Genomic DNA, 12,779 nt, shown 5'->3' with positions numbered 1-12,779 from the left:
CTGCTTAATTGACCTCACTGTCAGGAAGCTTCTCCTTAATTCTAGGTTGAAACGAAGAGGCACGCAGCTGCCAAAGTTTCATTCTTGACAGTAGGCTTATAAAAGAAGATCCAAACCCATGTTAGTGGGCACTTCCAGATATTATTGAACTGTTCTTCCCATCAGCACGGATTGGCCAAAGATGGTGAGACGTGCAATCTAGCTATATCTGGATATAGCTTGGGGGGGGACACGATAGCAGCCTTCCAGTATTTGAGGGGCTGCCACAAAGAAGAGGGGGCCAAGCTATTCTCCAAAGGACCCGGAGGCAGAACAAAAAGCAACAGATGGAAACTAATCAAGGAGACTAATAATAATAATGATAATAATGATAAAGTTGGAAGGGAGTTAAGGAGAAATCTCCTGACAGTTAGAAACAATTAATCAATGGAACAGCTTGGCTCCAGAAGTTGGTGCTCCATCACTGGAGATCTTCAAGAAGAGATTGGACAGCCATTGGTCTGGAATGGTATGAGAGTGTTCAAACTTGGGAACTTTAGACTTATAATAATAATAATGATGATGATGATGATGATGATGATGATGATGATGATGATGATGATGTTGGAAGAGACCTTGGAGGTCATCTAGTCCAACCCCCTGCTCAGGCAGGAAACCCTATACCATTTCAGACAAATGGCTGTCCAGTCTCTTCTTAAAAACTTCCAGTGTTGGAGCATTCACAGCTTCTGGAGGCAGGTGGTTCCACTGGTTAATTGTCCTCACTGTCAGGAAGTTTCTCCTTATATTCTAGATTACTTCTCTCTTTGGTTAGTTTCCATACGTTGCTTCTTGTCCTGCCTTCAGGGGCTTTGGAGAATAGCTTGACTCCCTCTTCTTTGGGGCAGCCCCTGAGATACTGGAAGACTGCTATCATGTCCCCCCTCGTCCTTCTCTTCATTAAACTAGACAGACCCAATTCCAGCAGTCGTTCCTTATATGTTTTAGCCTCCAGTCCCCTAATCATCTTTGTTGCTCTTCTCTGCACTCTTTCTAGACATCTCAACATCTTTTTTACATCGTGGTGAATTCTGGGAGCTGAAGTCCACAAGTCTTAAAATTCCAAGGTTGGACACACCTGGCATATAGTGTCCTGCTTGAACATGGGGTTGGACTAGAAGACCTCCAAGGTCCCTTCCAACTCTGTTATTCTGTTCTGGATTCCCGGAAGGGGCAGGGAAGAACTCAGGACCCCTCTCCCAAGTTGAGCAGAGTTTCTAGGGACTCCTCAGACCTGGTCAAAAGGTTCATCCATGGTTGATTGTTTCACAGGGAGAAAGCCGAGCAGACGGTCTGGAATCGCCTGGCGGTGTTCAAAACCCTCAAGACCAAACGGCAACGCTCCCGGGGGTCCCTGCGGATTGGGATCTTAGGTAATGTAAGCAACTCAGAGCAAAGGGGTCTTGAAGGAAGGGAGACCACCTGGAGCTGGACTGGCCGTATCTGAAGAACCTGGGGCTGGGATGAACGGCTAGGCCAGGTTTTTCAAAAGCCGGACCTTCCCAGAGTTTAGTCACCCCAATGTCCCAGTTTAGTGGTGGAAGCACCAGGCTAGGAACTGGGAGACGGTGAGTTCTAGTCCAGCCTTAGGCATGAAATCCGGCTGGGAGACTTTGGCCAATCACCAGGAGACGGTGAGTTCTAGTCCCGCCTTAGGCACGAAAGCCGATTGGGTGACTTGGGTCCATTATCAGGAGACTGGGAGTTCTAGTCCCGCCTTAGACCTGAACACCAAATGGATGACTTTGGGCCAATCACCAAGAGACGATTAGTTCTAGTCCTACTTTAGGCTTGAAAGCCGATTGGGTGACTTGGAGCCAATCACCAGGAGACTGGGAGTTCTAGTCTCGCCTTAGGCATCAAAGCAGATTGTGTGACCTGGGCCCATCATCCGGAGACTGGGAGTTCTAGTCCCACCTTAGGCATCAAAGCCAATTGGGTGACTTGGGCTCATCATCAGGAGACTGGGAGTTCTAGTCCCACTTTAGGCACGAAAGCCGATTGGGTAGATGTGGGCCCATCACCAGGAGACTGGGAGTTCTAGTTCTGCCTTAGGGACGAAATCCGATTGGGTGACTTGAACCCATCATCAGGAGACTGGGAGTTCTAGTCCCACCTTAGACATCAAAGCCAATTGGGTGACTTGGGTTCATCATCAGGAGACTGGGAGTTCTAGTTCTGCTTTAGGGACGAAAGCTGATTGGGTGATGTGGGTCCATCATCAGGAGACTGGGAGTTCTAGTCCCACCTTAGGCATGAAAGCCAATTGAGTGACTTGGGCCCATCATCAGGAGACTGGGAGTTCTAGTCCCACTTAGACATCAAAGCAGATTGGGTAACTTGGACCATCATCAGGAGACTGGGAGTTCTAGTCCCTCCTTAGGCACGAAAGCCGACTGGGTAGACATGAGCCCATCATCAGGAGACTGGGAGTTCTAGTCCCGCCTTAGGTGTGAAAGCCAATTGGGTAACTGGCGCCCATCACCAGGAGACTGGGAATTCTAGTCCCGCCTTAGGGACAAAAGCTGCTGGGGTACTTTGGGCCAGTCACTCCTTCAGCCCAAACCACCTCACTGGGTTGTTGTGGGCAAAATACGGGGGAAACGGAGGATTCGGTCCGTTCGCCCCCTTGAGTCTTTTATAATAAACCTGGGATAAAAATCTGAATAATCCAGCTACGTTTCCTAGCTAAGCCTGCACACATGCAAAGGCGTAAGAAACGGAGGGATAAAAGTCTAGCTGATAATAATAAAAAATAAAACAAGTCAATACTTATTGGAAAGAACGCCGCAATGTTTTGAATGGCCCCCCACTCCCCCCCTGTAAATAGGAAATCTTCCAGCTGTGGGTGCTTTCTTGGTTGTTAATTTTCATCCATGGGAGCATTAAAAAGTGATTCCCCCCCCCTTGCTAGGCCAGCTTCTGCAGCTCCTGATTTTGAATCTGTCGATCTGGTTCGAAGCAAGGCGGAATCTCCCGATCGAGATTCCCTGCGTTTTATTTTCTCCTCTTCGGCTCACGCTTCTGCCTCTTCTCGCAGGCTGCATGGCCGAGAGGCTGAAGGAGAAAATTTTGGACGAGGAGAAGCTGGTCGATATCGTGGCCGGACCGGACGCTTACCGGGACCTGCCCCGGCTCTTGGCGGTGGCTGAATCCGGCCAGCAGGCGGCCAACGTCCTGCTCTCTCTGGACGAGACCTACGCGGACATTTTGCCCGTCCACCTCGGTCCTGGCGCAACCACGGCCTTCGTGTAAGGGGAAACCCGGTTTGTTTGCTGCTTTGATCCGAGCTGGGAGCCTGGAAGGTGGAAAAGGCCCAAGATGGATTGATTCATTTATAGAGAGAGAGTTTGTGTTTCTTAACCACCCATCTCCCTTGGGGAGGGGCTCTGGGCAGATTGATTGATTGATTGATTGATTGATACATAATTCATATTTCTAAACTGCGCATCTCCCTTGGAGAGGCAGACAGAAAGACAGACAGCTAGAGAGGGGCTAATTAGATAGATTATAACTAGATAGCTAGCTATGATAGACAGACATAGATGGATTAGGGATTAGAATAGAAATAGGAATAGAATAGAATAGAACAGAACAGAACAGAACGGAATAAGATTGAGAATAGAATAGGAATAGAATAGAATAGAATAGGATTTAGAATAGAATAGAAAAAGGAATAGAATAGAATAGAACAGAATAAGATTTAGAATAGAATAGAATAAGAATAGAATGGAATGGAATAGAACAGAATAAGATTTAGAATAGAATAGAATAGAACAGAATAAGATAGAATAGAAGAGAATAGAAGAGAAGAGAAAAATAGAATGGAATGGAATAGAATAGAATAGAACAGAATAAGATATAGAATAGAATAGAACAGAATAAGATATAGAATAGAAGAGAAGAGAAAATAACAATAGAATGGAATGGAACAGAATAGAATAGAACAGAATAAGATTTAGAATAGAATAGAATAACAATAGAATGGAATGGAATAGAACAGAATAGGATATAGAATAGAACAGAACAGAATAGAATAACGAATGGAATGGAATGGAATGGAATGGAATAGAATAGAATAGAATAGAATAGAATAGAATAGAATAGAATAGAATATGGAATAGGAATAGAATAGAATAGAATAGAATAGAATAGAATAGAATAGATTGAGATGCTAGCTAGCTAGATGACAACCAGATAGTTGGCCAGCTAGATAATGATAGATCTAGATAGTTAGATTGATGTTGATAGTAAGAGATGAGAGAGAGAGAGAGAGAGAGAGAGAGAGAGAGAGAGAGAGAGAATGGAAGAGAAATGAGCTATTATTACTGGAGTAAAAAATGCCTCAATAGCTACATCTGTGCTCCTGGTGATTTCTGGTGCTGATCTCCTTTTAAAAAAAATTCTGCAGTTCTGCATCTTGTCCCTGGAGACGCTCAGTCATCCAGATCACGGTTGTCACAAAGGTGATCTCCCCCCCACCCAAAAGACAACTGGACTTTCTTGATTTTTTCCCTTGAAGACGTTTCGCTTCACATCCAAGAAGCTTCTTCAGTTCTGACTGAAGGGTGGGGGATGGAAAGATTTATATTCCTTAGCAGTCATCTGGTCATTAGTACTCTTGCTGAGAGTCATTGAGGCCACTTGGGGGTTCGTCTGTGCCCCTGAGGTCTCCTGAACGGTGCAAATGGGTGCGGGCTATTGCACACTGTTGCACAAATGGATATGGACGATTGCCCCCATGGGTGTGGACTATTGCACTGCTCAGGAGGCCACAGATAAACCTCCCAAGTGGCCTCAATGGCTCTTAGAGAGAGGATGCCAACGCCCAGCTCTCTACAAGGAGTATAAGTCCTCCTATCCTCCACCATTCAGTTAGAACTGAAGAAGCTTCTTGGATGAGAAGTGAAACGTCTTCAAGGGGAAAAAAACCAAGAAAGTCCAGATGTCCTTTTTGGGGGGTGGGGGGAAGCACCTTTGGGACAGTTCTGCATCTTCTTAACCCCTTCCAAAGTATCCCACGTGCACAGTGTTGTGTTAGCAGACCCCAATTTTGACAAGCGTAGGGCGTTAAGACGGAGGGCCAGGATGTCCGTCTGTTGTTCATGAGTGAAGAGGATGGGTAGAAGGTGACTTCCCAAGTAGTTTCCTTGGGAAGGGAAGCCAGATCCCAGTCTGACTCCCAGTCTCCCACCAGTTGCCTCCATAACCTCCTCTGGGAATGGCTTTCCCCCTCCCAGGTCCATCATGCGCGGCTGTGACAACATGTGCAGCTACTGCATCGTCCCCTTCACGCGGGGGCGCGAACGCAGCCGGCCCTTGGCGTCCATTCTCCAGGAAGTGCAGATGCTGTCGGACCAGGTGGGTGGCCTTCGACTTGGAGCCTTTGACCGAGCCCGGAGAGTCAACTAAGAACTCTGCTGGAGGCGGAGATTGACCCCTCTGCTCTTCCCAGCCCCTTTGGGGGAAGCGGGGAACCCAGAATAGAATCACAGAAGAGTTGGGAGGGACCTCGGAGGTCTTCTAGTCCAACCCCATGCTCGAGCAGGAGAGCCTGGACCAGGGGTGTCCAACCTCGGAACTTTTAAAGAGGTTTTTTTTTTATAAAATATGTTTTATTGATTTTTAACATACACCTCCTCCTCCGCTCCTCTCTCCTCCCCTCCTCCTCCTCCTCTCCCCCTCCTCTTCCTCCTCCTCTCTCCTTTCCTTTCCTCTCCTCCTCCTCCTGCTTTCCTCTCTTCTCCTCTCCTCCTGTCCTCTCCTCTTCTCCTTTCCTCCTCCTCCTCTTCCCTTCCTCCACCTCCTCCTCCTGCTTTCCTCTCCTCCTCCTCCTCCTCTCTCCTCCTCCTCCTCTCCCCTCCTTCTGCTTTCCTCTCCTGTTCTCCTCCTCCTTCTCCTCCTCTCCTCCCCCTCTCCTCTTCTCCTCCTCCTCCTCCTCCTCCTGTCCTCTCCTGTCCTCCTCCTCTCCCCTCCTTCTGCTTTCCTCTCCTCCTGTCCTCCTCCTGTCCTCCTCCTCTTCCCTCCTTCTGCTTTCCTCTCCTCCTGTCCTCCTCCTCCTCTCCTCCTCCTCTCCCCTCCTGCTTTCCTCTCCTCCTGTCCTTCTCCTCTCCTCCTCCTACTCTCCCCTCCTCCTGCTCCTCCTCCTCCTCCTCCTCTCCTTGTAGGGTGTGAAGGAAGTGACACTTTTGGGCCAGAATGTCAACAGTTACCGGGACACCTCCGAGGCCCAGTTCCTCTCCCTGGCATCCCCTGAGCTCAGAGCAGGATTCCGGACCGTCTACAAAGCCAAAAAGGGCGGCTTGCGTTTTGCAGAGCTGCTGGAGCGAGTGGCCGCCGTGGACCCAGAGATGAGGGTCCGCTTCACTTCTCCGCACCCCAAAGACTTCCCGGATGAGGTGGGTCTCCCCCCCCACCCCCCGCCGAGCTCTTCCCGTCCTAAAGCCGGCAGCAGCGTGCCAGTAACAACCTCTTTGCGTTTCGCAGGTCTTCGAGGTCATGCGGGAAAGGCACAATATCTGCAAACAGGTGCACCTTCCCGCCCAAAGCGGCAGCTCCCGTGTCCTGGAGGCCATGAAGAGGGGGTAAGATGTGTGCTTGTGGGTCTGTGAGTGTCTACAGCGATTGTTACGCACCTTGAAAAAGGTCTAGCCAGGTGGCATCCCCGTTCAGCAGCTCATTCGGCTAAGCCAGGGCTAGGCAACCTGGGCTCTTTTACGACTGGCGGACTTCAACTCCCAGAATTCCTGAGCCAGCCACGCTGAGGGGAAAGGGAGAGGTTTCCAAGCTGAGCCATGCTGGCTCAGGAATTCTGGGAGTTGAAGTCCACCAGTCATGAGGGGGCCGTAGTTCCCCCATGCTGGCTCAGGAATTCTGGGAGTTGAAGTCCACGAGTCATGAGGGGGCTGTAGTTCCCCCATGCTGGCTCAGGAATTCTGGGAGTTGAAGTGCACCAGTCATGAGGGGGCCATAGTTCCTCATACTGGCTGAGGAATTCTGGGAGTTGAAGTCCACGAGTCATGAGGCGGCCATAGTTCCCCCATGCTGGCTGAGGAATTCTGGGAGTTGAAGTCCNGGTTTTTTCCCCCAGAAATGGCAGAAACTGACAAAAAAAACCCCACAAAATTATTGAAAAGCACAACCAGCTGACCTTGGGATGCTGCAAACAGCCATTAATGTGAGCCGGTTGCGAAGTTCCCAAAATACGTGATCGTTTGGGGATGTGAGATGCGGCTGAGTGGTTTGGAAATTGGGTCATAAGGACCTTTGGGGGACCCGTCGTAACTTCCAACGGTCGCTAAACGAGGACTCTCTGTAAATGACCTTCCTGTGGCAGGCGCAGCGCTCACCAGTGACTTCATCACCGGCTTTTGCGGGGAGACGGAGGCCGATCACTTGGAGACGCTGTCGCTCCTTCATGAGGTCGGCTACAACTTCGCCTATATCTTTGCCTACAGCCAGCGGCAGGTGAGGCCCGGGTGTGACTGCGTGGCACTTCCGGGGTGTGTGTGTGTGTGTGTGTGTGTGGCTGATTCACATCTGTGGCAGATGTGCCCCATGTTGCAGCTGTTGGCTGAATGGTTATTTATTTGCATCCAGCCTTTATGATTTTTGACAAATATTCCAAGGCGGGGAATATATCCCGCACTCCTTCCTCCTGTTTTCCCCAGAACAACGACCCTGCGAGGTGGGTTGGGCTGAGAGAGAGGGATAGGCCCAGCTGGCTTTCATGCCTGAAGCGGGACTACAACTCCCAATCTTTTGGTGATTGGCCCAAAGTCACCCAGATGGCTTCCATGCCTACAGCAGGACTAGAACTTACCATCTCCTAGTGATTGGCCCAAATCTCCCAACTGGTTTTCATGCCTAAGGCGGGACTAGAACTCACCGTCTCCTGGTGATTGGCCCGAAGTCAGCTGGCTTTACTGCCTAAGACGGGACTAGAACTCACCGTCTCCTGGCGATTGGCCCAAAGTCACCCAGTTGGCTTTTCGTGCCTAAGATGGAACTAGAACTCATGGCCTTCATGCCTAAGGCGGGACTAGAACCCAGCTGGCCTTCATGCCTAAGGCGGGACTAGAACCCACCGTCTCCTGTTGATTGGCCCAAAGTCAGCAGGCTTTACTGCCTAAGACGGGACTAGAACTCACCGTCTCCTGGTGATTGGCCTGAAGTCACTCAACCGGCTTTCATGCCTAAGGTGGGACTAGAACTCACCGTCTCCTAGTGATTGGCCCAAATCTCCCAGCTGGCTTTCATGCCTAAGGCGGGACTAGAACTCACCGTCTCTTGGTGATTGGCCCAAAGTCACCCAGCTGGCCTTCATGCCTAAGACGGGACTAGAACTCTCCGTCTCCTGGCGACTGGCCCAAAGTCACCCAGTTGGCTTTTCGTGCCTAAGGCAGGATTAGAACTCACCGTCTCCTGGTGATTGGCCCAAAGAATCTTCAGACCAAAAAATCCAGGGTTGTAACGGGAGGGATCTTGAGGGGCAGGTGGGAGATCCAATAAGGGGGGGCCATCAGCCCAGGCCAAGAAAGTAACACGGGAAAACACGTCAGCCAAGCCCCACCCAAGTTGACGTGAAGATCAAGTCAAGTAGACGTCCATTTGGGTTTACGAGATTCTGTTCCCGAATTATTCCAGTAAAGCACAGGCTGTCCTCAACTTACAACAGTGACTGTTCAACGTTATAACAGTGCCGAAAAGTGACCCGCGATCGTTTTTCACACGCCTGTTGCCGCCTCCCTGTGGTCACGTGATCCAAATTCAGACGCTCGGCAGCCGACTCGTATTTACGACGGTCGCAGCGTCCCGGGATGGTGTGATCCCCTTTTGGGACCTTCTGACGAACAAACTCAACGGGGAAGCCCCCACTTAACGATCATGTAACGAACTCAACATCTCCTGTGTTTCACTTAACAACCCTGGCAGGAACGGTCATAAAGCGGGTCAAAATTCACAAGAAAGGTCTCAGAGCTGGAGAAAGTTTGGGCTGAGTTTGGGTCATAGACCTATGTGGCGTCAGTTTCTTAGTCTGGCCTACCCTACAGGGCTGTCCAGTGCAGGGGCCATGCTGGGCTGGTCATTATTGGGATGGTCAGCTGCTAGGTCAGCCCCTGGCTGGACACTCGTGGCCTGGCCCCGCTTCCGGCTTCCACGAGTCCTGACCTCCCACCCTCGGTCGCTCTGCCCCCCCAGAAAACCCGGGCCTTTCACCGCCTGCTGGACGACGTCCCCCCCGAAGTGAAGAAGCGTCGGCTGGAGGAGCTCAACGTGGCCTTCCGGGAGGGGGCTTCCCGCCTCCACGCGGCTGCCGTGGGCCAGACCCAGGTGGTCCTGGTGGAAGGGGTGAGCAGGCTCTGGTCGGTCCAGGAAGGCTTCCTGGGATCCCGGGGTGTCGGGCAGGCGAGAGGGCAACGCTCGGAGTCCCTGGGCAGAGGGGAGGGAGGGGGGAGGAGAGAGAGAGAGAGAGGTGATGGAGGTGGATGGATGAGTGGAAAGGTGGAAAGGGAGGGAGGAAGGGAGGGAAGGAAGGAAGGAAGGAAGGAAAGAAGGAAAGATATAGATAGATGGATAGCAATAGGATATAATAAAATAATAGGGATAAGGATAAGAATAAGGATAGGGTTCCAGGGGCACTTTGAGGTCCTCTAGTCTAATCTGATGCCCAAGGCAGGAAATCTTATACCATCCTGACAAACCCTTGACCAGTGTTTTCTTTAGGTAGGTAGGTAGGTAGGTAGGTAGGTAGGTAGAGATAGAGAGATAGATAGATAGATAGATAGATAGATAGATAGATAGATAGATAGATAGATAGATATGGGTGGGTGGGTGGGTGGGTGGGTAGGTAGGTAGGTAGGTAGGTAGATAGGGATGGATGGATGGATGGATGGATGGATAGATAGATAGATAGATAGATAGATAGATAGATAGATAGATAGATAGATAGATAGATAGATAGATAGATATAAGAGTGATAGATAGCATGATAGTGTGATAGATGATAGTTGATAGAGTGATAGTGACAAATAGATGATAGATATAGAATAATAGATATCGTGATACAGTGATAGTGTGATGGATGATAGTTGATAATGTGATATAGATTAGATAGATAGATAGATAGATAGATAGAGAGAGAGAGAGAGAGAGAGAGAGAGAGAGAGAATGATAGTGTGATAGTTGATGGAATGATAGTGATAGATAAATAGATGATACAAATAGAGTGATAGTGTGATAGATGATAGAGTGATATAGCCAGCTAGCTAGATGATAGTGATAGAGTGATAGATGATAGAATGATAGAATGAGTGAAAGGGATAGAGTGATAGAGAGTGAAGGAGACAGCCAGACAGCCAGATCTCCAGGTAGGACTCAGCCACACAAGGCTTCCAGTTGCACAATCTGACTTGGATTTTGCCAGGGAGGTTTGGCACTGCCCAGTTTCGGATTCATTCTTCCGAAAACCGTGCCCAGCTCCAACGTGTCCGTTGCTTTCCACTTGTCCCAAGTGGTGCCCCGGGAGCGGCGGGACGAGAGGCACTGAGTGCCCCAGAGCACTCCTGACCTCCCTTCCCCCCACCCTCTCTTGGCCCTTCTAGCCCAGCAAGCGCTCCCCTCTGGAGCTGTGGGGTAGGAACGACGGCGGAGCCAAAGTCATCTTCCCGGACGTGGAGATGAGCGACAGGACCGCGGCGGCATCGGCCGTCCGAGCGCAGCCGGGAGATTACGTCCTGGTGGAGGTAAGCCCTGTGGAGGACAGTTCCCCGGAACAGCCCTCCAAAGATTTTTGGAAGTTTTATCTGCATTCTGGACTTTTCTTGCTTGTAGAGCAGAGCGCCCCAACTTTTCCGGGTTGCTGGTCCGGAGGGAAAGGGAGGAGCAGGGGAAAGGACGCACATGTGTGCATGTGTGCAGCACGCGTATGTGTGCAAAACGGGCCTGCGCACGGATGGCTGCACGCACTCATAGTGGTGCTGGTGCCCGCACGCATGCACAAACAGGCCACTAGCACCCACTGCTAGTGCCTGCGTGACACTGGTGGTGACGCTAGTGCAGGGTTAGGCAACCTTGGCTCTTTTATGACTGGTGGACTTCAACTCCCAGAATTCCTGAGCCAGCCACGCTGAGGGGAAAGGGAGAGGTTTCCAAGCTGAGCCAGGCTGGCTCAGGAATTCTGGGAGTTGAAGTCCACCAGTCAGGAAGGGACCAAGGTTGCCTACTCCTGCGCTAGTGCCTCCACACATGCACAAACAGGGCCACTAGCACCAGTGTGGCGGCACTAGTGCGAGTAGGGAGGGTGCATGCACACATGTGTGCACTCACCAGCCATTCCCGTGGCCTGGTACCCAATAGGCCACGGACCAGTAGCGGGCTGCGGCCCACAGATTGGGGACCCCTGTTGTAAAGATGCAATTTCCATATCCTGAATCGAATCCTGAAAAGTCCTCTTATGGACCTTTCATGCCTAAGGACTAGAACTCACCGCCTCCTGGTGATTGGCCCAAAGTCACCCAGCTGGCTTTCCTGCCTAAGGTGGGACTAGAACTCACCGCCTCCTGGTGATTGGCCCAAAGTCACCCAGCTGGCTTTCATGCCTAAGGCGGGACTAGAACTCACCGTCTCCTGGTGATTGGCCCAAAGTCACCCAGCTGGCTTTCCTGCCTAAGGTGGGACTAGAACTCACCGTCTCCTGGTGATTGGCCCAAAGTCACCCAGCTGGCTTTCATGCCTAAGGCGGGACTAGAACTCACCGTCTCCTGGGGATTGGCCCAAAGTCACCCAGTCACCTCTCATGCTTAACATGGGACTAGAACTCAGCATCTCCTGGTGATTGGCCCAAAGTCACCCAACTGGCTTTTCTGCCTAAGGCAGGACTAGAACTCACACCGCCTCCTGGTGATTGGCCCAAAGTCACCCAGCTGTCTTTTATGCCTAAGGCGGAACTAGAACTCACCGTCTCCTGGTGATTGGCCCAAAGTCACCCAGCTGGCTTTCCTGCCTAAGGTGGGACTAGAACTCCCGTCTCCTGGTGATTGACCGCTTCCACCTCTCTTCTCCCCCGTCCCAGATCTCCTCGGCCTCCTCCCTGACCTTGAAGGGCGCCCCCCTCTGCCGAACCACGCTCCGAGGCAGCTCCTCATCCCCGGCCTTGGCCTTGGCAGCCCAGGGTGCCGGGGGAGGATTCTCCGCAGCCTCAAGACCCCGAGGAGCAGCCCAGGACTGAACGGTGACCGGCGAGCGCCTAGGATCCCAGCTCCTGCACCCGGTCCGGGGTGTCGCTCGGCCGGAGCCTGTTTCCCCGAACCAACGCCAGCCAAGGTGGCACTTTCTGCAGCAGCGGCCCCAAGGAAGGCGGAAGACGAGCTACCTGGCTGGACAAACAGCCTGGAGAAGCGGGAGGCCGTGCTCCGTCCATCTGAGGATGCATTCACAAGTGCGGCGTCTTCCTGCAATTGTCTCTTTTCTTCCAACCTGCTGGCAAGGACGGTGCACAAAGGGGAGCTTCCCGCTTTGTCTGAGACGTGCGTCCGTCAGCAAGAGGGCAACGGACTCAGCCGCTGGGCTCGAGAAGGCTTGCCAACAGCCCTCCGCACGCCTCTTGCAAGATTTGTGAGGTTGTGTATCGTGTGAAGAACCTTTAGGATGTGGAGAGGGGGGTCTCTCATCTTGGAGCAGGTTCCCTCCAGCCGGGCTGGGTAGCCCGGCTTTCGGCGCCTTAGAAGATGATGGGATTT

General features: G+C 51.4%; 1 protein-coding gene across 1 annotated transcript in view; it reads left to right on the top strand.

Annotated features, from left to right (window-relative positions):
- CDK5RAP1 (CDK5 regulatory subunit associated protein 1) overlaps nucleotides 1-12,268 on the top strand; it is a 17,557-nt gene extending 5,289 nt beyond the window's left edge. Inside the window, 9 exon segments of the mRNA XM_015829540.1 lie at nucleotides 1,312-1,412; nucleotides 3,080-3,290; nucleotides 5,280-5,400; nucleotides 6,207-6,437; nucleotides 6,526-6,694; nucleotides 7,376-7,506; nucleotides 9,241-9,390; nucleotides 10,644-10,784; nucleotides 12,113-12,268. Coding sequence (XP_015685026.1) covers nucleotides 1,312-1,412; nucleotides 3,080-3,290; nucleotides 5,280-5,400; nucleotides 6,207-6,437; nucleotides 6,526-6,694; nucleotides 7,376-7,506; nucleotides 9,241-9,390; nucleotides 10,644-10,784; nucleotides 12,113-12,268 — 1,411 coding nt within the window.
- Nucleotides 12,269-12,779: the final 511 nt, after the last annotated feature.

Source organism: Protobothrops mucrosquamatus, unplaced genomic scaffold (assembly GCF_001527695.2).
Source record: "Protobothrops mucrosquamatus isolate PMUCROS unplaced genomic scaffold, P.Mucros_1.0 scaffold6358, whole genome shotgun sequence".
Taxonomy (NCBI): Eukaryota; Metazoa; Chordata; class Lepidosauria; order Squamata; family Viperidae; genus Protobothrops; species Protobothrops mucrosquamatus.
Note: the sequence above shows the minus strand (reverse complement) of the source record. Positions and strands in the feature narration are given on the sequence as shown.